The sequence below is a fragment of the Phyllobates terribilis genome, unplaced genomic scaffold, assembly GCF_046119375.1.
Source record: "Phyllobates terribilis strain yellow unplaced genomic scaffold, ASM4611937v1 Scaffold_2__4_contigs__length_985480577, whole genome shotgun sequence".
Classification (NCBI taxonomy): domain Eukaryota; kingdom Metazoa; phylum Chordata; class Amphibia; order Anura; family Dendrobatidae; genus Phyllobates; species Phyllobates terribilis.
In genome coordinates this window covers 513,776,029-513,798,191 of record NW_027362762.1, presented here as the reverse complement: position 1 = coordinate 513,798,191, position 22,163 = coordinate 513,776,029, and the positions used below count along the sequence as shown (strand labels likewise).

Here is a 22,163-nt window from a genome sequence, read left to right as displayed (position 1 = left end):
TGTGAAATATCTCCTGAATAAAATGAATCAAGTGAAACAGTTTTTTTGTATAGAGCAAAAAATACAAAAGACCAAATGATAAACAATATTTTAAAACAAAAAGCAATGGGAGGGAAAATAAGAAAAAACTAAAGCTTGCTGTGACACTGGTATTGACACCCTTTACATTAATTTAGTATGGAAACACATTTTGACTTGCATGTGGTAAATCACAAAAGACATTCACCTGTGATTAATTGTCGGTGCCCATGTGACATGAATTAGCCAATGAATGATGACTAAAGTGTTTTAAAAAGCCACATGGCAGGCCCTGATCCTTTGTCACAATGGTGAAGACAAAGGAGCTGTCTGAGAACATCAGATCTGCTATTACTAGCAAACACAAGATTTCTAAATGGTATAAGACCATCTCCAAAGACCTTGGTATTCCAGTTTCAACAGTGCGCAATTTTAATAAGAAGTTTGCCAAGCATGGAACTGTCAAGAACATCCCTGGACGTGGGGGAAAGAGGAAAATTGACAAGAGATGTCTTCAAAGGTTGGTGTGAATGGTAGAAGAAACACCACATCAAACATCCAAATACCTGAAGGCCAATCTGGAACAGTCTGGGGTTATAGTTTCAACAAGCACCATACACTAAACCAAGCAGAGCTTTTGGGCAAAGGCCAAGGAAGAAACCATTGCTGAAGAAAAGACATAAACAGGAATGACTGATCTTTGCTAAAGAGTACCTTGACAAACCACAATCCTTCTGGGAAAATGATCTGTGGACAGATGAAATAAAAATAGAGCTTTTTGGCAATGCAAAGCAACAGTTTGTTTACAGACATTTTAGAGCGAAATGTCCTACCCAATGTATGGAAACTTGGTTTAAGTCAAAGATCATGGGTCCTCCAACAAGACAATGACCCAAAACACACATCCAAAAGTACACAGGAATGATTGAAAAAGATAAAATGGCCAACAATGAGTCCTGACCTCAATACCATTGAAAATCTTTGGGGTGAGCTGAAATCTGCCATTGGGAAAAAGAACACTGCAAACATTCTAGAGCTTGAACAAACTGCAAGGGAAGAGTGGGAGAAAATTCCAGCTGAGAAGTGCAAGAAGCTTATAGATGGCTACAAGAAACGTTTGGAGGCCGTCAGCAATACCAAAGGGTCTGCAACCAAGTATTAATTAGGAGTGCCTTTATTGCTGCACATGCTGTTTATTCTGTTTCTTCTTTGAAATTGCAACATGGAAGTTGAAAAACAATGCTTTATTGTTGTATTACTTTGGACCACTAATTAAAAAATCCTGAGGATTTAACTTTGGTACATTTCCATTTATTTCTGAAGATATTATACAGTCTATGAAAAAAATGAAGGGGTGCCAATAATGGTGAGCAGCACTGTAAATACTCTGCCTAACAGTCCCTGTATTACATTACACACATAATCAGATCTTTAGAAAAAGTATTTCTAAAGTCTATTTATGATATGTAAATAAGGCCTTTGACTAGTCGATGGGGCGTTAGTGTCCCCAGACTAGTCGGCCCACTTAGCAATGTTATCACGCCCCTGTGAGCGTGATAACATAACATACAAGCGCCTGCATCATTGCTAGTGCTACACTTACCTCGCGCATACACGTGACTTCTTCCTCGCATATCTTTGATCCTCTGAAGCCGGGTGTACACGTGCCGGCTTCAGAGAGGCACACTGCGCACGATCGGAAGTCTTGTGCTCTCTGCGCCTCTCAGAACCTTCTCATAGTTTTCTTAAAAAAAAAGAGTAGCCACAGACTGGTGATAGGTACTCTTTAAATAAAGGTTGACTCATATGTCGTAATGAGGATACATTCATTGTGTCTTATGCAGTTAAACCAATTACGGTGGGTACGGAAAGTCTTTAGACCCCTTTAAGTTTTTCACTCTTTGTTTCATTGCAGCCATTTGGTAAATTGTAAAGAGTTAATTTATATTTCTCATTAAAGTACACTCTGCACCCCATCTTGACTGAAAAATAACAGAAATGTAGACATTTTTGCAAATTTATTAAAAAAGAAAAACTGAAATATCACATGGTCGTAAGTATTCAGACCCTTTGCTCAGTATTGAGTAGAAGCACCCTTTTGAGCTAGTATAGCCATGAGTCTTCTTGGGAATGATGCAACAAGTTTTTCACACCTGGATTTGGGGATCCTCTGCCATTCTTCCTTGCAGATCCTCTTCAGTTCTGTCAGGTTGGATGGTGAACGTTGGTGCACAGCCATTTTCAGGTCTCTCCAGAGATGCTCAATTGGGTTTAGGTCAGGGCTCTGGCTGGGCCAGTCAAGAATGGTCACAGAGTTGTTCTGAAGCCACTCCTTTGTCATTTTAGCTGTGTGCTTAGGGTCATTGTCTTGTTAGAAGGTGAGCCTTCGGCCAAGTCTGAGGTCCACAGCACTCTGGAAGAGGTTTTCATCCAGGATATCTCTGTACTTGGTCACATTCATGTTTCCTTCAATTGCAACCAGTCGTCCTGTCCCTGATGCTCAAAAATACCCCCATAGCATGATGCTGCCACCACCATGTTTCACTGTTGGGATTGTATTGGGCAGGTGATGAGCAGTGCCTGGTTTTCTCCACACATATCGCTTAGAATTATCACCAAAAAGTTCTATCTTCATCTCATCAGACCAGAGAATCTTATTTCTCTTAGTCTGGGAGTCCTTCATGTGTTTTTGAGCAAACTCTATGCGGGCTGTCATATGTCTTGCACTGAGGAGAGGCTTCCGTTGGGCCACTCTGTCATAAAGGCCCGACTGGTGGAGGGCTGCAGTGATAGTTGACTTTGTGGAACTTTCTCCCATCTCCCTACTGCATCTCTGGAGCTCAGCCACAGTGATCTTGGGGTTCTTCTTTACCTCTCTCACCAAGGCTCTTCTCCCATGATTGCTCAGTTTGGCTGGACGGCCAGGTGTAGGAAGACTTCTGGTGGTCCCAAACTTCTTCCATTTAAGGATTATGGAGGCCACTGTGCTCTTAGGAACCTTGAGTAATGCAGAAATTCTTTGGTAACCTTGCCACAATTCTGTCTCTGAGCTCCTTGTGCAGTTCCTTTGAGCTCATGATTTTCATTTGGTCTGACATGCACTGTGAACTGTGAGGTCTTATATAGATAGGTGTGTGCCTTTCCAAATCAAGTCCTATCAGTTTAATTAAACACAGCTGGACTCCAATGAAGGAGTAGAACCATCTCAAGGAGGATCAAAGGAAATGGACAGCATGTGACTAAATATGAGTGTCTGAGCAAAGGGTCTGAATACTTATGACTATGTGATATTTCAGTTTTTCTTTTTGAATAAATTTGCAAAAATTTCTACATTTCTGTTTTTTTTTCAGTCTAGTGGGGTGCAGAGTGTACTTTAATGAGAAAAAAATGAACTTTTTAGAATTTACCAAATGGCTGCAATGAAATAAACAGTGAAAAATTTAAAGAGGTCTGAATACTTTCCGTACCCACTGTACATATGTTCATTAGCTTAATTAATTACATTATGAATTGATTTAAAGGGCTATTTGCAAAATCTTAAATTATCCCCTATACAATGCACCTGCATTCTCCTGCATCCATTTTTAAATGATTTCGCAATAAGATATGTTTTTATGGGACAGAGAGTGCCGCCTTTCCTCTCTTCAAAGTCTTACGAAAATCTTGTATTTGGTGAAGCACCTGGAGTTCCCGTGTGTGCCATTATCCTTTCAAGTCGTGTGAGTTATGCATGGTGCCAGGTTTTTTCTCTTTTTTGGACTTTCAAGGAGAGCAAAGAGCTGTACTCAGCTATATCCAACAGTCCTATTAATGATGAATAGAGCAGAGGCCAAGCATGCACAGCTCCTTTCTATTGAAGACGGCATGCAGAGCCCAGTTCTTGGCTTCTTGAGCCCCATTCCAGAGCCTAACAGATAGCAGATAACTTGTGATTTTGTGAATAATCCTCAATGTTGTTATAATGCTTAGAATTTTGTTAAAATTGTTTGCCCTCATCTGTAAATATATCAAATAAACTCCTAATTTGAATAGATGTGCTATGCAATTTTTTTTTACATTTTATTCTGGTTGGTGTTTCTGGTTTGTTATGTATAGAGTCACCTTTAATGAGGTTTTATATGAATATGTCTAATACATCTATAAGCATACATTTTACAACTTTGTTATACAATAGAGTTTACATTCCTCACCACTTTTTCCATAATTGTTTGCTGTCAGTGGATGAGAACATTGTTATTAATATTTAGATGCCTCATACTCAGACATAATAAGATATGCTCTCAGTTGAGAAGTGGATACATTTCTATACCGTTTAGGCAATTCTCTGCTGCAAAGTAAAACACTGTAGCAAACTACCGGAGATTTCTATTACACAATGAATTTTGTTGTGACATTGATTTCACTAGTTCTTTAAAACATTCTTCAGAAAAATTGGCCCATGCGGACAGAATAGTTTTTCCCAGATGGAGGTATTGACATGCCCTGAATAGTCCATTCTTTCTCAACCTGAGAAGATCTATAGGATTAAGATCTGTGACTGTGAAGGCCAGGCAAGCAAGGAAAACTCATTGTCATGATCTTGTAACTCATCCATGACCATGCTGCATTGTCCCGCTTAAAGAGTCTTTTCGCCATTAGCTGCTATTAAGAGATGAATTTGCTTGGCCGCAATGCTTCTGAAATCCCTACTATCCAAGCATCCATCCACAGGTATCAGGAGCCAATGAATGTAACAAAAAAAAAGACTCCGCCCACCATTACTCCGCGTCTACCAGCCTGAACCGTTGACACATGAGAGGAAGGGTTCATTGAATTATGTTGCTCAGTCAAAATTCTGACCCTTTATCAGCATGGTGCAACAAAAATCTGGATTCATCTGGTCAGGCAATGTTTTCTACTGCTTAGGAATCCAATTTTTGAGCTGTTTGGCCCCCCTGCAGTCTTGACTGTCTGTTTCCCTTAGACAGTAATGGTATTCAAACTTGTCATTTGCTATTATAGCATATCCTTGCTAAAGAACAACCAGGTTGAACACCAGTATTGTTTAAGCTGCAAATTTCTTGACTGTGGATCGTCTCTTTACCAGAATGAATCTTGATTTCTGCCCCTGACATCTTCCATCAACAAGCTGTTTATGTCAACAGGATCCATTTCGATGATTATTCAGTCAAATGGTGTTAGTATACTCTCATTCACAAGGAAACCCCAAACACTATGTATGGGATTTTAGTACCTTTCCATTATCTGTATACCACCAGGATTGCAACTGATAGTTCAGTCTCCTGGGCAAACACCCCCACCCCAAGCCATCTACCCCCAGGATAAATAATAATCATTTGAGGAGGGTAGATTAACAGTCTTTGTCCATATTTATCACTTTGGAAGGATTTGTCTGACAAAGGAAGACCTTCTAAGGTTGGAGTTTGGTGCCAGGAGCTCTGAGTGAGTGAAAGGCCAACCTTCCACAAGCCTATACACACATGGTCAAATTTGTGGGTACCCCTCGTTTAATGAAAGAAAAACCCACAATGGTCCCAGAAATAACTTGAATCTGAAAAAAGTGATAATAAATTAAAAATCTTTGAAAATGAACAAATGAAAGTCAGTCATTGCTTTTTAACCCTGCTTCCACAGAATTAAAAAAAAAATTAAACTCATGAAATAGGCCTGGACAGAAATGATGGTACTCTTAACTTAATATTTTGTTGAACAACCTTTTGAGGCAAGCACTGAAATCAAACAATTACTGTAACTGTCAATGAGACTTCTGCACCTCTCGACAGGCATGTTGACCCACTCCTCATGAGCAAACTGCTCCAGATGTCTCGTGTTTGAAGGTAGCCTTTTCAGCATGTTTCAGCTTTTTCCAAAGATGCTCAATAGGATTTAGGTCAGGGCTCATAGAAGGCCACTTCAGAATATTCCAATGTTTTCCTCTTAGCCATTCTTGGGTGTTTTTAGCTGTGTGTTTTGGGTCATTATCCTGTTGCAAGACCCATGACCTACGACTGAGACCAAGCTTTCTGACACTGGGCAGCACATCTCACTAGAATCCCTTGATAGTCTTGAGATTTCATTGTACCCTGCAGAGATTCAAGACACCCTGTGCCAGATGCAGCAAGCAGCCCCAGAACATAACAGAGCCTCCTCCATGTTTCACAGTAGGGACAGTGTTCTTTTCTTGATATGCTTCATTTTTCCGTCTGTGAACATAAAGCTGATGTGCCTTGCCAAAAACTTCCATTTTTATCTCATCTGTCCATAGGACATTCTCCCAGAAGCTTTGTGGCTTGTCAACATCTAGATTGGCAAATTCCAGTCTGGCTTTTTTATGATTTTTTTTCAACAATGGTGTTCTCCTTAGTCGTCTCCCATGAAGTCCACTTTGGATCAAACAACGACGGATGGTGTAATCTGACACTGATGTTCCTTGAGCTTGAAGTTCACCTTTAATCTCTTTAGAAGTTAACCTGGGCTCTTTTGTTACCATTCGTATCATCTGTCACTTTGATTTTTCATAAATTTTCCTACTGCGGCCACATCCTGGGAGGTTGGTTACAGTCCCATGGATCTTAAATTTCTGAATAATATATGCAACTGTAGTCACAGGAACATCAAGCTGCTTGGAGATGGTCTTAAAACCTTTACCTTTAACATGCTTGTCTATAATTTTTCCTTCTAATCTCCTGAGACAACTCTTTCCTTTGCTTCCTCTGGTCCATGTTGAGTGTGGTACACACCATGTCACCAAACAGCACAGTGAGTATCTGTAGCCCTTATATACAGGCCCACTGACTGATTACAAGATTGTAGACACCTGTGATGCTAATTAGTGGACACAACTTGATTTAACATGTCCCTTTTGTCACATTATTTTTAGGGGTACCATCATTTCTATCCAGGCCTATTTCATGAGCTTAATTTTTTTTTAAATTCTGTGGAAGCAGGGTTGAAAAGCAATGACTGACTTTCATTTGTATATTTTCATAGATTTTTAATTTATTACTTTTGTCAGATTCAAGTTATTTATGTGACCATTGTGGGTTTTTCTTTCATTAAACGAGGGTACCAACAATTTTGACCACGTGTGTATTTGGTCATAGAAGTGTTATTCAGCAGAGTGCATCGTGAAGGTCTCAACTAGTGAAGTTGATACAATACAAAGAAAAAACATCACTACATTATGTGAGATGGAAGAGAGGGTGCAGTGTGTATGACTGTAACTAGTGCATAGTGTCATGCCAGGGGCCTTGGTGTATGTACAACTTTAGCACAAATTTGATCATTTCCATTAAATGGACCCATACAGGAGGTGCAATATCTGCATTACAGGTGTATTAACCCATAGCTTCAAAAAGGAAACCAATGTGGGGTATGGAAAACTCTAAAATTAAGCATAGTTGCCCCTTTGTTCTTTACATTTGCAGGCAATCCAGTCCCTTTACCTCCAGAAATGCTACTTTCTGATGTCTTAGTAACATGTTAGATGACAATTGTGTTTCTTATGGTGACTCCTAGATTTCACTGTAAGTAATCCTTTTCTGGAAAATAATCATGTCTGCTTATATTGAAGCTTAACTGGATGTATAAATATTCTTACTCTTGAACAAAACAAGGAAGTGGAATAGTCTCACTAAACTCTTTCTGAAACCTTTTAATTTTTAATTCCCATAGTCATATACAAAAAATGACCTGAGTCATGTTATCACTCACATGGCATGTGACAGGTGACACGTCTGAAAACAATTTTTAAATTGTAAAGTGGTATTTTGACATGAGACAAAGAGGCATTCATGACTAGTGTTGAGCCACCCCCGTAGTGTTCGAGTTCGGTTCGGTTCGTCGAACACCTTCGAACACCGTTAAAACCAATGGCAGGCAAACAAAAACACATAGAAACACATAGAAAACACCTTCAAAGGTGTCCAAAAGCTGACAAACTGCTCAGAAGACACAACTAACACATGGAAAAGTGACAAGTACATATAGTCATGCGAAAAGAAAAGAGGTGGAGGAGTAAAAGGAGGGGGAGACACAGATATAGGCATGTCATGCCCTTCTAAAATCCAAAAAGTGAGAAGCCGACACGTTCAGTCCGCTCCTGCCCGTGCCACCTCCGTGTCGCCGAGTTTGTGCCAGAGCCGCGGTGAACCCTGACGGCCAGCCCCCCTCTCCCAATACTGCTGCCTGTCCGCTGGTGGGTCGAGCGAGCCCCCCTGTGGTGGAGGCAGCTCTAAGCTTTTAATTTAAATTGTCTCTCTAATTTGAATGAATACACTTTAAATCCATTTACAAAGATCTATTGGAGGGCAAGTCTCATGCCAGCAGCCGCGTAATTCCAGCTCCAGTAGCGTCCACTAAAGCTGCTGCAGTTAAAAAGCTTTTATAAGGATCGAGCTCGGCTGTCCACCGCAAGGCATCCTACTGCCAGTCCCAGCCCCTATGCCTTGGGGTGCCTCCTGATGCTCTTCACTGAGTATCCCGTGGTCCCGAAGCATTTCCTTTGAAAAAATTAAGTGTCAAAACTACAGGTGGTGTAGCTTGCTTAACAGCCGGGATAATCCGCTGACTAGCAGACACTGCTACTAGGCACAAAGTATTTCCTGGGCTAGATGCAGTTAAAAATTTGTAATTAGATACTCTCGTTGGATGCTGAGAAAGCATTCCATAGAGTCTCCTGGCACGCCATATATGATTCTCTTAAAAAGCTTGGGGTAGGGGTCTAGGGGACCCTTTTATAGCCAAAATCACGGCCCTGTATCACAATACGTCACCTAGGCTGAAGATAAATGGAACTGTAGCACCCTGAGGGCTCGGTTGCTACAGAGGTATTGCACCTCACCCAGAGGTGTGATATCTCACTCTCAGGTAAGGATGGAGTGTGGATCAGGACCCGACACCTGCATGCATTACACCACATTGCCGTGGGGCAGGGCGACCAATATGCCTCTGAGATGGGCACGACAGTCCCTGTCCCTGGCTGGAGTGGGGGGAGGGAACACTGAGGAAGGGGAACCCTGTAGTGCAGGAGCAGGGAGGAAGCAGTTCCTGGGTGCATTGAGAATGGAGTATAAAAGGTGGGCACCATCTTAGTTCAGTGCAGAGAAGTCTGAGCAGAAGTGGCAGGGAGCAGGGGCTCTGCATGAGCTCTGCTCCGGAGGCGGGCCTAGTAACAGAGGCCCAGGCCTGGAAGAGGGAGAAGGAAGGAAGAGGAGCGGAGAAGGCTCCAGGAACGAGGAATGAAGGGATCCCAGGGGTGCAGACGGGCGAGTCGCCACCGCACGCCCGAATCCACCTGCGTGGAGGGGTCAGGCCAAAGGGGGAGACCGGTCCCCGAAACTAGTGGAGGCAGGAAACGACCCTCATCTAGAAACCGGAGGCTGTGACATTTTATGTGGTGCAGCCCCTCGCTACACCCGCTAGGAAGGCACCACATAGGGTCAGGGAAACTGGCGCCAAGTTTACCAAGAGGAGGCCCGAGGCAGCCGGACAGAAGGGTTGGTAAGAAAGGCCAGACAAAGGACACACAAAGGGGGTCCTGTGAAGCGCTCCAAAGTTATCTGGGAGTTGTCTGAGCCCCTCACCTGGTGAGCACAGTACGACGTGGGCAGCCGTTACCTGCAGACGTGGTCTGGATAATAAGAACTGTGAGTAAAGGCCCTGGACTGCATCACTGACTCCGGCTCTGGGTGTCCCAAGGCCCAGGGGGTGCATCAGAACATTTTCATCACCTTTCACAATCACCAATGGGACAAGGCAGGGATGTCCTCTGTCCCCTCTCTTATACATCCTAGTGACGGAGCACCTGCTCTCATCAATTCGCCATAACCCCAATATTAGGTGGATTGAGGTGGGAGGCACCGAGTACAAGTGCTCTCTATTTGCTGATGATGTCCTAGTATATATCACTCAATCACATATATCCATCCATGCTGTTATGGCTGAAATAGATCACTTTGTTACATGGTCAAATTTTAAAATCAATGTAGCGAAGTCTGAGGCCCTCAATGTCTCCCTCCCCAAATCCATATAGGATTCCATCCAGTCCAACTTTCCCTTTGCCTGGCCCTCACAGGGTATCAAATACTTAGGAATTCCTATTCATAGAGACCTCTCCCATCTATGTTATCTTAATTTTGGGCCCTTTATTGAACAACTCCATACAGACCACGGTTGGCAAGTTAGAACTGTAAGATTCACTACGTGAACCACTGGTGTTTTGTGGAAAAGCACATGTACAGTGTTCCAAATTATTATGCAAAAAGTGTTTAGGAGTGATAAGGGAAGAATTTGTTTGTTTGTCAGTTAAACTCATTGATGGTGATGTGTGTCAGGGCTCTTTATATCACTGTAAGCAATTGCAGACACCTGTGCTAATTAGTTTGGCAGGTGTGTCCAATGAAAGGCAAGACTACTTAAGAAGGCTGTCTCACATTATTAAGCAGCCTACATTTTCTGCCAAAATGGGAAAGAAAAAGGATGTGTCGGCTGCTGAGAAGCAACAAATTGTGGAGTGTTTAGGTCAAGGCATGACTACAATCAACATTGTGCGATGATCAGTTTGAAGTGTCTTGGCAATCAAGAAGTATGTAGCTGATTCACAGTACACACGTGTGCGTGCTGATAAGGGCAAATTGAGGACTCTTTCCTACAGGCAATTACGTCAGGTTAAAAGAGCAGCGGCAAAAAAGCCTTGTCATAGCAGCAGACAAGTTTTTGAAGCTGCTGGTGCCTCCAACGTCCCCCGAACAACAAGATGCAGGGTCCTTCAGAGGTTTGCAGCTGTGCATATGCCATCCTGTCGACCTCCTCTATCCACTTCACACAAGCAGAAACGGCTCCAGTGGGCCAAACATTACATGAAGACTGATTTCAAAACTGTTTTGTTCATGGATGAGTGCCGTGCAGCGCTCGATGGTGTAGATGGATGGAGTGGAGGATGGCTGGTTGATGGACACCCCACGCAAACACGGCTACAGCGCCAACAAGGAGGAGGTGGAGTAATGTTTTGGGCTGGAATCATGGGGAGAGAGATTGTCGGCCCCTTTAGGATCCCTGAAGGCGCTAAAGATGAACTCCATAATGTATGTGGATTTTCTCAAACAGCACTTCCTGCCATGGTTCAAGAAGAAGAACCGTGTATTTCACAGCAAGATCATTTTCATGCATGATAATGCACCATCTCATGCTGCACATAAAACATCTGCATCTCTGGCTGATATGGGCATAAAAGGGGACAAACTTATGGTGTGACCCCCATGCTCCCCTGACCTCTACCCTATTCAGAACCTCTGGAGCATCATCAAAAGGAGTGTCTATGATGGCGGGAGGCAGTTCACATCTAAGCAACAGCTCTGGGAGGGTATTCTGTCCTCATGCAAAACAATTGAAGCAGAAACCATCCAAAACCTGACAAATTCAATGGACGAGAGAGTTCAGAAGCTCCTTTCGAACAAGGGGTCCTATGTGAAAATGTAACATCACCTAGAATAAAGTTTTGAGTTGAAAACTGTTTGATTTCAGTTTCTAATAACCTGCTAATGCTTATAATTTCAAAAATGACCATTTTTTTGGTCTTTATTAAAATGAAAAGGTTGATCAAAAAGTTTGGGGGATCTAAGAGTGTGGCAACCCAGTAGTCATGATTACTTCGAATTCTGACAATATGAGGGTCATGTTGCAGGTAGTGCAGCAAGAAGGCACTTATGTGTCTTGCGCATCTCGGAGCCCCAAAATTATTTTCTGGGCTAGATGCAGCTAAAAATTATTATTAATTTTAAATCTGGTGGAGCTTAGTATAGATGGCCTAATAGGATCAGTGCTGCACACTGCTACAAAGCCCAAATTATTTTCCAGTCAAGTTACAGATAAACATGATTAGTAATTTTAAATCTGGTGGAGCTTATTATAGATGGCCTAATAGAATCAGTGCTGCACACTGCTACAAAGCCCAAATTATTTTCCAGCCAAGATACAGATAAACATGATTAGTAATTTGAAAGCTTAAAACGGTTGGTAGGGTGATTTTAACCAATCATCAAGCTTTTACTCTCCCCAGGATGACACAGGGGTAGAAAAGTCGTTTCGGATCCATGATTTGTTCATCTTTATGAACGTGAGTCTGTCTACATTATCAGTGGAGTGCCGCGTGCGCTTATCTGTCAGCACACCACCAGCAGCGCTGAACACACGTTCAGACAGAACGCTGGCTGCGGGGCATGACAAGATCTCCAAGGCGTAAGTGGCTAGCTCCGGCCATTTATCCAGATTGGAAGCCCAAAAAGAGCAAGGGTCCAGTGACACAGTCATGGCTTCAATGTTTACTTGGAGATACTCCTGTACCATCGTCTCTAGGCATTGACTATGTGTCAGACTTCTTGTCTCCTGTGGCCTTGCAAAGGATGGGCTAAAAAAGTGGTGAAATGATTCCGCAAAATTGATGTTACCAGCAGATACTGTGGTTCTGTTACGGTTTGAGTGCTGAACACTTGACGGTCCCACGGTTGGCAAGTTGGAACTGTAAGGTTCACTACGTGCACCACTGGTGTTTTGTGGAAAAGCACATGTAAGATTCTGCAACAGTCTCTGCTGATACTCCTGCATGCGTGCATCCCTTTCTATGGCAGGAGTAATTTCTGCAAATTTACTTTTGTACCGGGGATCTAACAGTGTGGCAACCCAGTAGTCAGGATTATTTCTAATTCTCACAATTCGAGGGTCATGTTGCAGGTAGTGCAGCAAGAAGGCACTCATGTGTGTTGCGCATCCAGGAGCACCAAGTCCCTGTTGTGTTGGTGGCGAGGTAACAATCATGCTTCCTTCCTCTGTCCTCTCCCCCCAACCTCGCACAACAGAAATGTGATCAAGGTCTCCCTCATCTGATGAGTCTTCCATCAGTTCGTCCTCCACTTCTTCCTGGGCTCCTGCACCTTCCTCACTAGTTTGGCTGCTACCATGCGCCCTGGTAAAACCATCTCCCCCACCCTCACATGCCTGCCGCCTTGGTGCTGCCGACCGTCTGGACCTTGCAGATGTTAGCCCTTCCGCATACAACTCCTCCTCCTCTACTTCCTCCACCTCCTCTTGTGCCACCACCTGACTCCGAATTCTGTTTAACATGTGCTCCAGCATGTAAATCACCGGAATAGTCATGCTGATAATGACATCGTCAGCACTAAACATCTTCGTCGCCATTTCAAAACTGTGCAGAAGGGTGCATAGGTCCCTGATCTGAGACCACTCCTCCAGCGTGATTTGCCCCACCTCTGGATCTCGTTGGCCCAGGCTATACGTCAGAACGTATTGCACCAGGGCTTGTCGGTGCTGCCACAGTCGCTGCAACATGTGCAGAGTTGAATTCCACTGGGTAGGCACATCGCATTTTAGCCGGTGAAGTGGCAGGCCCAACGACTTCTGTAGAGATGTAAGTCGCTGAGCTGTGGGATGCGAACGGCGGAAGTGAGCACACAGCGACCGTGCCCTCTGCAGAAGGCCATCTAGTCTGGGATAGTGGGCTAAAAATTGCTGGACAACCAGGTTCAACACGTGAGCCATACAAGGCACGTGTGTGACATTGCCCCGGCGAAGGGCCGCACCCAGGTTTGCAGCATTGTCGCACACGGCCTTCCCTGGTTTCAGGTCCAGTGGAGACAACCATTCATGAAATTGGTTCTCCAGAGCTGACCACAACTCCTCAGCTGTGTGACTCACATTTCCCAGACATTTCAAAGTAAAAACCGCCTGATGACGTTGAGCCCTACTGCCAGCATAGTAAGGAGGTGTGCAGGATCCCTTCTGCGCAGTTAGAAAGCTTGTGGCATGACCAGACAGGCTTTGGGTGCAGGTGGAAGACCGAGAGGAGGTTGAGGAGGCAGAAGCAGTGGAGGAACTTTGACATAAAGAGGATTGACGCACCACTCGTGGGGACGGCAAGACTTGGACAGCAGCCCCTTGTCCTGCTGCCACCATAGTTACCCAGTGCCCAGTCAGCGACATGTAACGCCCCTGTCCATGCCTACTCGTCCAAGTGTCTGTGGTGAAATGCACCCTGTCACACACAGAGTTTCTCAAAGAAGCGGTGATGTTGTGTGCGACATGCTGGTGGAGCGCAGGCACACCTTTCTTTGAGAAGTAGTGCCGACTGGGCATCTGGTACTGGGGCACTGCGACGGACATAAGGTCTCGAAAATCCTCTGTGTCCACCAGGCGGAAAGGCAGCATTTCTGTAGCCAAGAGCTTGCAGATGGTGAAATTCAACCTCTTAGCTTTCTCATGGCTAGGAGGAAATGGTCTTTTACTTGTCCACATCTGAGGGACCGAGGGCTGGCTATTGTGCTTAGACGGGGTTGATAAGGGTGTCCCCGGCAAACTGCCGGTCTGTGAGGAAGATGCAGGCGGACATGTTAGGTTGCCTTGATCCAAAGGTGGTGCTATCGATGTCGGACAGCGCTCAACACCAGCTGGTGTTACCACCTCCAAAGAAAATGATGACCTGCCAATCACGCTGGCTGTTGCGGGTAAAGAGGTGGCAGGTCTGCGCCCCAAAACAGGTGTGACTGCTGTCCCCCCAGTCACAGAGGATGAAGAGGCCGCGGATGCACAAGATATGGCAGACGGTGGTTGGCCCGGCCGGCTAGGCCGCATTGTAGCACACTGAGCTTCCCACTGCAACTTATGCTTCATGTCCATGTGCCGGTTCATGCATGAAGTACTCAAACTATGTATTTTTTGGCCTCTACTTAGCTTTTGCTGACAAATGTTACAGATAACACGAGTTGGGTCATCTTTATCGATCTGAAAAAATGCCCAGGCTATGCAAGGCTTAGCACCCATGCGACCTGAAGAGCCACCACGACTTGTGGTGAGAGGCAGAGTTGTGTTTGAGGATGCAGTTGTTGACGTGCTTCCAGTACTACGTCTCTGTCCAGGAAGGCGCAACCTGACCTCGTCGTCACTAGCATCTTCCTCCACCTCCTCTGCTGACCTCATCTCTTGGCTGACTGTGGGTTGACAGTAAGTGGGATCGCCAACCTCATCATCATCACCCTGTGCGTTATCACACCCGTCGTCCTCAGAGCCAACCTGTTCCTGCCCTGACAAAAAACTAAAGTTGTCGCTCCAATCAGGTATTTGAGTCTCATCATCGTCTTCCTCATTGTCTCCACCAACAGGAGTTACAGTTTGGGAACGAGGGTCTACATTATGGTCAGAACCTTCTGCGTCTGGTCCTGGATCCGACTCATAAAGATTCTGGGCATCAGTGCAGATCATTTCCTCGTCTGGATTCACAGAAGCGCTGGAGTCGACCTCTGATTCCCAGGCTATAGTATGAGTAAACAGCTCTGCAGACTCAACCATCTGTTCTACCTCATACTCAGACGGGCAGCTGGAGATTTGGGAGCTGTGAGGAAGCAAGTGCGATTGGGGTGACACCTTTGAGGACTGGAGTATTTGTGATGTTGAAGTTGATGTGGAGGAGAGCCCACTTAAAGAAGCACTTGATATCCGTTGAAGCACCTGCTGTTTTTGTGCCTCATCTGGAATTTGTAGTGATTGGCGTGGCCGTAAGAAAGGGATCTTATCACATTGTCCACTAAAAGAAGTAGACATTTTAGTTTGGCTGGAAGATGGTCTTTCTTCTGCAGATGTTACTGTTGCTTTAACACCTACCCCACGGACACAACCTTTTTTCCCCTTCCCAACACGCCTATTCCCCTTTCCACCAGCAGCAGGCCTTTTTCCACTCATTTTGGTGGTTAACTAATTCACAACTCTGGAGTTGTTTGCACAAAAAAACAATGGATGGGAACCGAGCAGAGCTGAGTGGCCAAACTGTGGTATTAGGCCAAAACTATTGGCTGGGTTAAATGCAGAAAAAAATTATATTCAATTTGCAACCTGATGGAGGTCAGTATAGATGGACTAATAGAACAAGTCCCACACACAGCTAGAAGCCCAAATATTTTTTCAGAGGTAGATGCAGAAAAAAATTGTATTCAGTTTGCAACCTGATGGAGGTCAGTATAGATGGACTAATAGAACAAGTCCTACACACAGCTAGAAGCCCAAATATTTTTTCAGAGGTAGATGCAGAAAAAAAATATATTCAGTTTGCAACCTGATGGAGGTCAGTATAGATGGACTAATAGAGAAAGTTCCACACACTGCTAGAAGGCCAAATATTTTTTCAGAGCTAGATGCAGACAAAAAATTATTTTTAATTTGTAACCTGATGGAGGTCAGTATAGATGGACTAATAGAGAAAGTCCCACACACTGCTAGAAGGCCAAATATTTTTTCAGAGCTAGATGCAGACAAAAAATTATTTTTAATTTGCAACCTGATGGAGGTCAGTATAGATGGACTAATAGAGAAAGTCCCACACACAGCTAGAAGGCCAAATATTTTTTCAGAGCTAGATGCAGATATAAATTATTTTTAATTTGCAACCTGATGGAGGTCAGTATAGATGGACTAATAGAGAAAGTCCCACACACTGCTAGAAGGCCAAATATTTTTTCAGAGCTAGATGCAGATAAAAATTATTTTTAATTTGCAACCTGATGGAGGTCAGTATAGATGGACTAATAGAGAAAGTCCCACACACTGCTAGAAGGCCAAATATTTTTTCAGAGCTAGATGCAGAAAAAAATTATATTCAGTTTGCAACCTGATGGAGGTCAGTATAGATGGACTAATAGAACAAGTCCCACACACAGCTAGAAGCCCAAATATTTTTTCAGAGGTAGATGCAGATAAAAATTATTTTTAATTTGCAACCTGATGGAGGTCAGTATAGATGGACTAATAGAGAAAGTCCCACACACTGCTAGAAGGCCAAATATTTTTTCAGAGCTAGATGCAGAAAAAAATTATATTCAGTTTGCAACCTGATGGAGGTCAGTATAGATGGACTAATAGAACAAGTCCCACACACTGCTAGAAGCCCAAATATTTTTTCAGAGCTAGATGCAGAAAAAAATTATATTCAGTTTGCAACCTGATGGAGGTCAGTATAGATGGACTAATAGAACAAGTCCCACACACTGCTAGAAGGCCAAATATTTTTTCAGAGCTAGATGCAGAAAAAAATTATATTCAATTTGCAACCTGATGGAGGTCAGTATAGATGGACTAATAGAATGATGCTATGCCCAAAAGATTTTACTTCACTAGGTGCAGTAAAAAAATTGGTATTGGTATCACAAGGTATAGCGCACACAGCAACAGCGGTGCCTTCTAACACGCAGCTGCAGCAGTGAGAAAATGGTGGCGACGGGGAAAATGGCTTGGTCTTATAGGGCAAGGACATGTGACATACACTGCCAATGACACATGCCCTTGCTTGTGTGAAAAAAAGCACTTCGCTCCGTGTGTGCGCTGCTGATAGGCTGACAGATTGCACCTCCCCACTGTAAATGCGGGAAAGAGAAAAAAAAATGGAGATCTTCATTATTCCTGCAGAGATCCATCCCCTGCCCCTCCCCCCACCCCGCTGTACACTCAAACTGCGTATTAACATTAATTTTCATCATTACTGAGAAAAAAATCCAGTTATGATTTTGGTGCACGAACAGTTATCGAACATAACCTCGAACAGCCGAATTTTTCTCAAATCGTTCGTGTTCGCCGAACGGCTCGAACACCGCCCAAAACAGCTCGAATTTGAGATTGGCGAACAGTTCGAGTCGAACAACGCTCATCTCTATTCATGACTCATTTCCATCCAAAACATATAACATACTGCATATATTCCAAGACTCATAATTTTATGATTTACTCAAGAGGTAAATATAGAATTAGAACATTGATGTACGTATCTGTATAATTACAATGATGACAACATAATAGTGGCAGTCACTTCTGTATAAGTGATAAGTAGTCAATTTTATCAACAGATAAGCAAATGTTAAAATGTTAAAATTTCTTTCTTGTGAAAAAACATTTGAATCCAATATGAATTCTGATAATTTCCATGCGATACATATTATACTCCCAGGTAAGAAAAAGTATTGTTTGGTGTCAGGGATTATTGGAGTTAAAATATTATGGATATTAACTTTATTTTGATTGACTTTTTCACCAAGATCAAGGCCCTAATTCATCAAAACTCTTATGCAAGGAAATTGGTGTAAATTGCTTTGAAGAGTTAAAATTTTTGTGCAACACAAGGTTTCAAAAAAATATTGTGACTTTTGACACTTTCACTCCAGTTTCAGCCAGCTTCACGTCAATTTTAAGATACTACTGATTCATTAAGAGGTGTAAGAGAGTCCAACATGCCCTTTCATTAAGACCAGCGTGAACATAGCTGATCTTGATGATTCGGGGCCTCAGTTTTAGTACTGAATCTGAAGTAAGTATATTTTTCCATATGTATTTATTAGGAATTTTCTAAATAATACAAAAAACACATACTGTATTTTTCGGATTATAAGACGTACCGGACCATAAGACGCACCTAGGTTTTAGAGGATGAAAATAGAAAAAAAAAGTTGTAGCAAAAAATATGGTCATGATGCACTGTTATAGGGAAGTCTGCTGCTGACACTGTTATATGGGTAATGTCCCCCAATTCTGTACTAATATCCCCCATCCTGGTGTATATATATATATATATATATATATATATATATATATATGCCCCCATCCTGGTATATATGGTCCCCCATCCTGATATACATGGCCCCTTCCCCAGCCTGATATACCTGGCCCCCATTCTGGTATACATGGTCCCCCCATCCTGGTATACATAGTCTCCCCATCCCCACCCTGGTATACATGGCCCCGCATCCTGTTATACAGGGTCCCCCATCCCCATCCTGATATACATGGCCCCTCATCCTGGTATTCATGGTCCCCCCATCCTAGTATACATTGTCCCCCATCCCCACCCTGGTATACATTGCACCTATGCCCACCCTGGTATGCATGCCCCCCCTGTCACGATACAGCCTCTAATCTTAATAAGCCAGACGTTTAGATTTGTTAATCCAAGAGAAATACACTATTGTGTTTCTGTTGACTTGTGAATGTATGTGTATTTATGTGCCTGGTCAAGAAGAACAGACCAGTATTTGTATAACCCTGATTGTTGTCTCCTCTTTGATTCTGAAACAATGATATTGATTTAAAGAGCCCCCTACTATACCAACTATGTAAATAGCTTAGCTCAAACAATGATAGCTGAGCCCTGTGAGTAATGCCCTCTCTAACCTGTTACCTGTGAATGTGTACTTGCAAGGACAACTGTAACTATTTTAAGGGGTATGTGAGGACACTCAGACTTTCTTCACACCATCAGCTTGGTAGTATGGCTTTACTCAAAGAGACACAGATTTGGATTCTACATGATTCCAGCCTAAGGGTATATAGCCCTGACTGGAAAGATACAAATCTGCTCTATTGACCGTCAGAGAGACCATGGATACATTTGGGGAAAGCAGGATGGGGCGATGAAGTCACCTGGCCCCATGGATTTGTTGTTTGGGGTTGCCAGGAGGGACCCACCGGTCACCTGGAACTCATGGAGACATTCGGAGAAGCCAGATTGGAACGCACCGGTTTTCTGGCCCCATGGAAACTCTCAAAGAGGCCAAGGTGGGACCCTCGGGTATCCTGACCTTGTACCTCGATGGACTGCTTCCCTAGCTTGCCCCTACCTTTTTTTTGTGGAGGCTCACCAGAAGCGGGGTGCCACTGGTTGAGGTAGTTGGCCCTGGAAGTCCCAAAGTCGCAGCTGTTCTATCCCAGGCGGGAAGAGTGGAAGGGTGTGACTGTGTAATGTTGTATCATTTTGAGTATTTGCTGAGACTGTTCTGTGTGTTTATTGTCCATTTTGTGGTTCAATAAAGTATTGGAATGCTGTTTTACCCTCACCCTGTGTTGTCTGAGTAGTGTTATGCCCACAGAGGACCCCGGGTCTTCACACACCCCTATTCCCATCCTGGTATACATGTCCCTCCATCTTGTTATATATGGCCCTCCCATCATGGTATTCATGGCCTTCCATCCTGTTATATATGGCCCCCCATCATGGTATACATGGCCCTCTATCCTGTTATATATGGTCCCTCCATCCTGTTATATATGGCCCTCCCATCATGGTATTCATGGCCTTCCATCCTGTTATATATGGCCCCCCATCATGGTATACATGGCCCTCTATCCTGTTATATATGGTCCCCCCATCCCCATCCTGGTGCGGTAAATATGGACCTGCCACCCCCATCCTGGTAAATATGGCCCCGCCATCCCCATCCTGGTATATATGGCCCCCCCATCCCAATCCTGGTATATATGGCCCCACATCCTAGTATATATGCCACCCCCATCCCTATTCTGGTAATTATGGCCCCCTCAAACCGCACACATAAAAAAATAAAGGATTCTACTCAACTTCCTTCCCTCTGCTCCAGCGGCGTTCAGTTCTGATGCCAGTAGCTGACATCAGTGTGTAAGCAGCGCATGACGTCACTGACATGCGCCCTCACATGCTGAGGTCAGCTGCCGGAATATTCACTGCTCCCCACGACCAGGACTATAGAAGTGGAGAGCAGTGAATATTAATTTTCCTTAATAGCAGGCACAGTGTTAGCAGCAGCCGCGGCTCCTGCAGCTGCTTGGCGATCACGTGTGTCCGCTATTAAAGAGTATGAATATTCACTGTTCTCCACTCCTATGGGCGCACACCCCCCCCACTTTCTTATAGTCTGAAAAATACAGTACATTATTCAATAACCACAAAAGATATAAAGTGTTACATTGTGACATAACAATAGATAATTGTTAGTTGCCGGATGTGCAACCAGCATGGTCTAGCATATAATAGAGACAGATGAAAAATGCCCCTTCAAGGGATAGAATGATGTGACAGTATTGCACACCAAGACTAGAGAGTGGATTTAACATAAGGTTTAAAGTAACATTGTTGGTGAACAATCTACCCTAAGAAAAATGTGTTAAAACTATGTCGAAGGGTAAGGGAGGAAGGAGGAAATAGGGTTTATATAAGTCATTGCATGTTCTTTTAAACTATGCCAAACTTCAAATAGAGAAGTTTCCTAGTATTTTCTTTTTTGAGACAGCAACTTGTATATTGAAAGTGTGCTTTAACCTTTTCCTGGGTCTAGAGGACAAAACTGCTATAAAGCTTTCCTAAATTTTGAAAAATAACTAAAATTTGTGATCATTGTTTTCATTAAGTTCATGTGGAACAAATAAAACAATGGAAATAAATTTTGTGTGTATGTGTGTGTGAGAGGGTGGTACATGAGGGTTAATTCAGGTCTAGAGTATGCCCCTTTCCGCTGCTGCAGAGATCAGATCTGGGATAAGTATTAACCCCTTACCGACATATGACGTACTGGTACATCATATACCGGCTCCTTCACTTTGATGCAGGCTCTTAAAATGCAATAAGATGCGATCAAAAATTGTATCTACCCCAAAATGCTATTAGTAAAAACATATAATCAGAATTACTTGGATGAAGGCTATAACATGTCTTATGGTTATGCGTGTTCGATTTATGAACTTATGCAAATTACCCCAAACCAATATTAGCCATTACCAGGATCAAGCCTGAAAATTGTTTTTGATTGGAAAAACAAAATGTGCTTTGAGCTTTATGCAGGACTTGACCCAATAAACTAACTGTATTCTTTTTTAATGTCCTTTTCCTTGTAGGAGACATGTTGGCCCTTGTGGACTTCCAGGGGCAGCTTGAAGATGAGTTAACCATTAGAGTCGGTGAAGTAGTAAGAAATGTTAAAAAAACAGGAGAAGAAGGATGGCTAGAAGGAGAAATCAATGGAAAGAGAGGGTTCTTTCCACAGAGTTTTGTCAAGGTATAGAAATCAGTTTATAACTGGTTCTAATAGGTTTCTGTCATCAGGGCATTAACACAGCAAGGAATAACCATGAAATACATTGATTTAGAGTGAGCCTATCAAATCCCCTGTCACTAATCACTATTATAGGGGTTTGCATGCTGATTCCTTTATTCTGCTATGGTATTTTATCTGTCTTACTAATGTGGCTATCTTTCTATAATGTACTTTATTCTGCAGCTCGGCATATGCAGAGCCAACCACTGAGCACCTGTAGACCAATAATAGACACAGGGAAGGAACTGCACACCTAAA

The 22,163-nt window shown here is 43.2% G+C and overlaps 1 protein-coding gene across 4 annotated transcripts in view; it reads left to right on the top strand.

Moving 5' to 3' along the window:
* SH3D21 (SH3 domain containing 21) overlaps positions 1 to 22,163 on the top strand; it is a 129,174-nt gene that overhangs the window by 8,192 nt on the left and 98,819 nt on the right. For all 4 annotated transcript variants that reach the window (XR_012287174.1, XM_073665911.1, XM_073665910.1 and 1 more), the window contains exon 2: positions 21,706 to 21,866. Coding sequence is in view for 3 of the 4 variants with exons in the window: in XM_073665911.1 (XP_073522012.1) it covers positions 21,706 to 21,866 (161 nt within the window). In the remaining variant the exon portion in view is untranslated. The remainder of the gene's footprint in view (positions 1 to 21,705; positions 21,867 to 22,163) is intronic.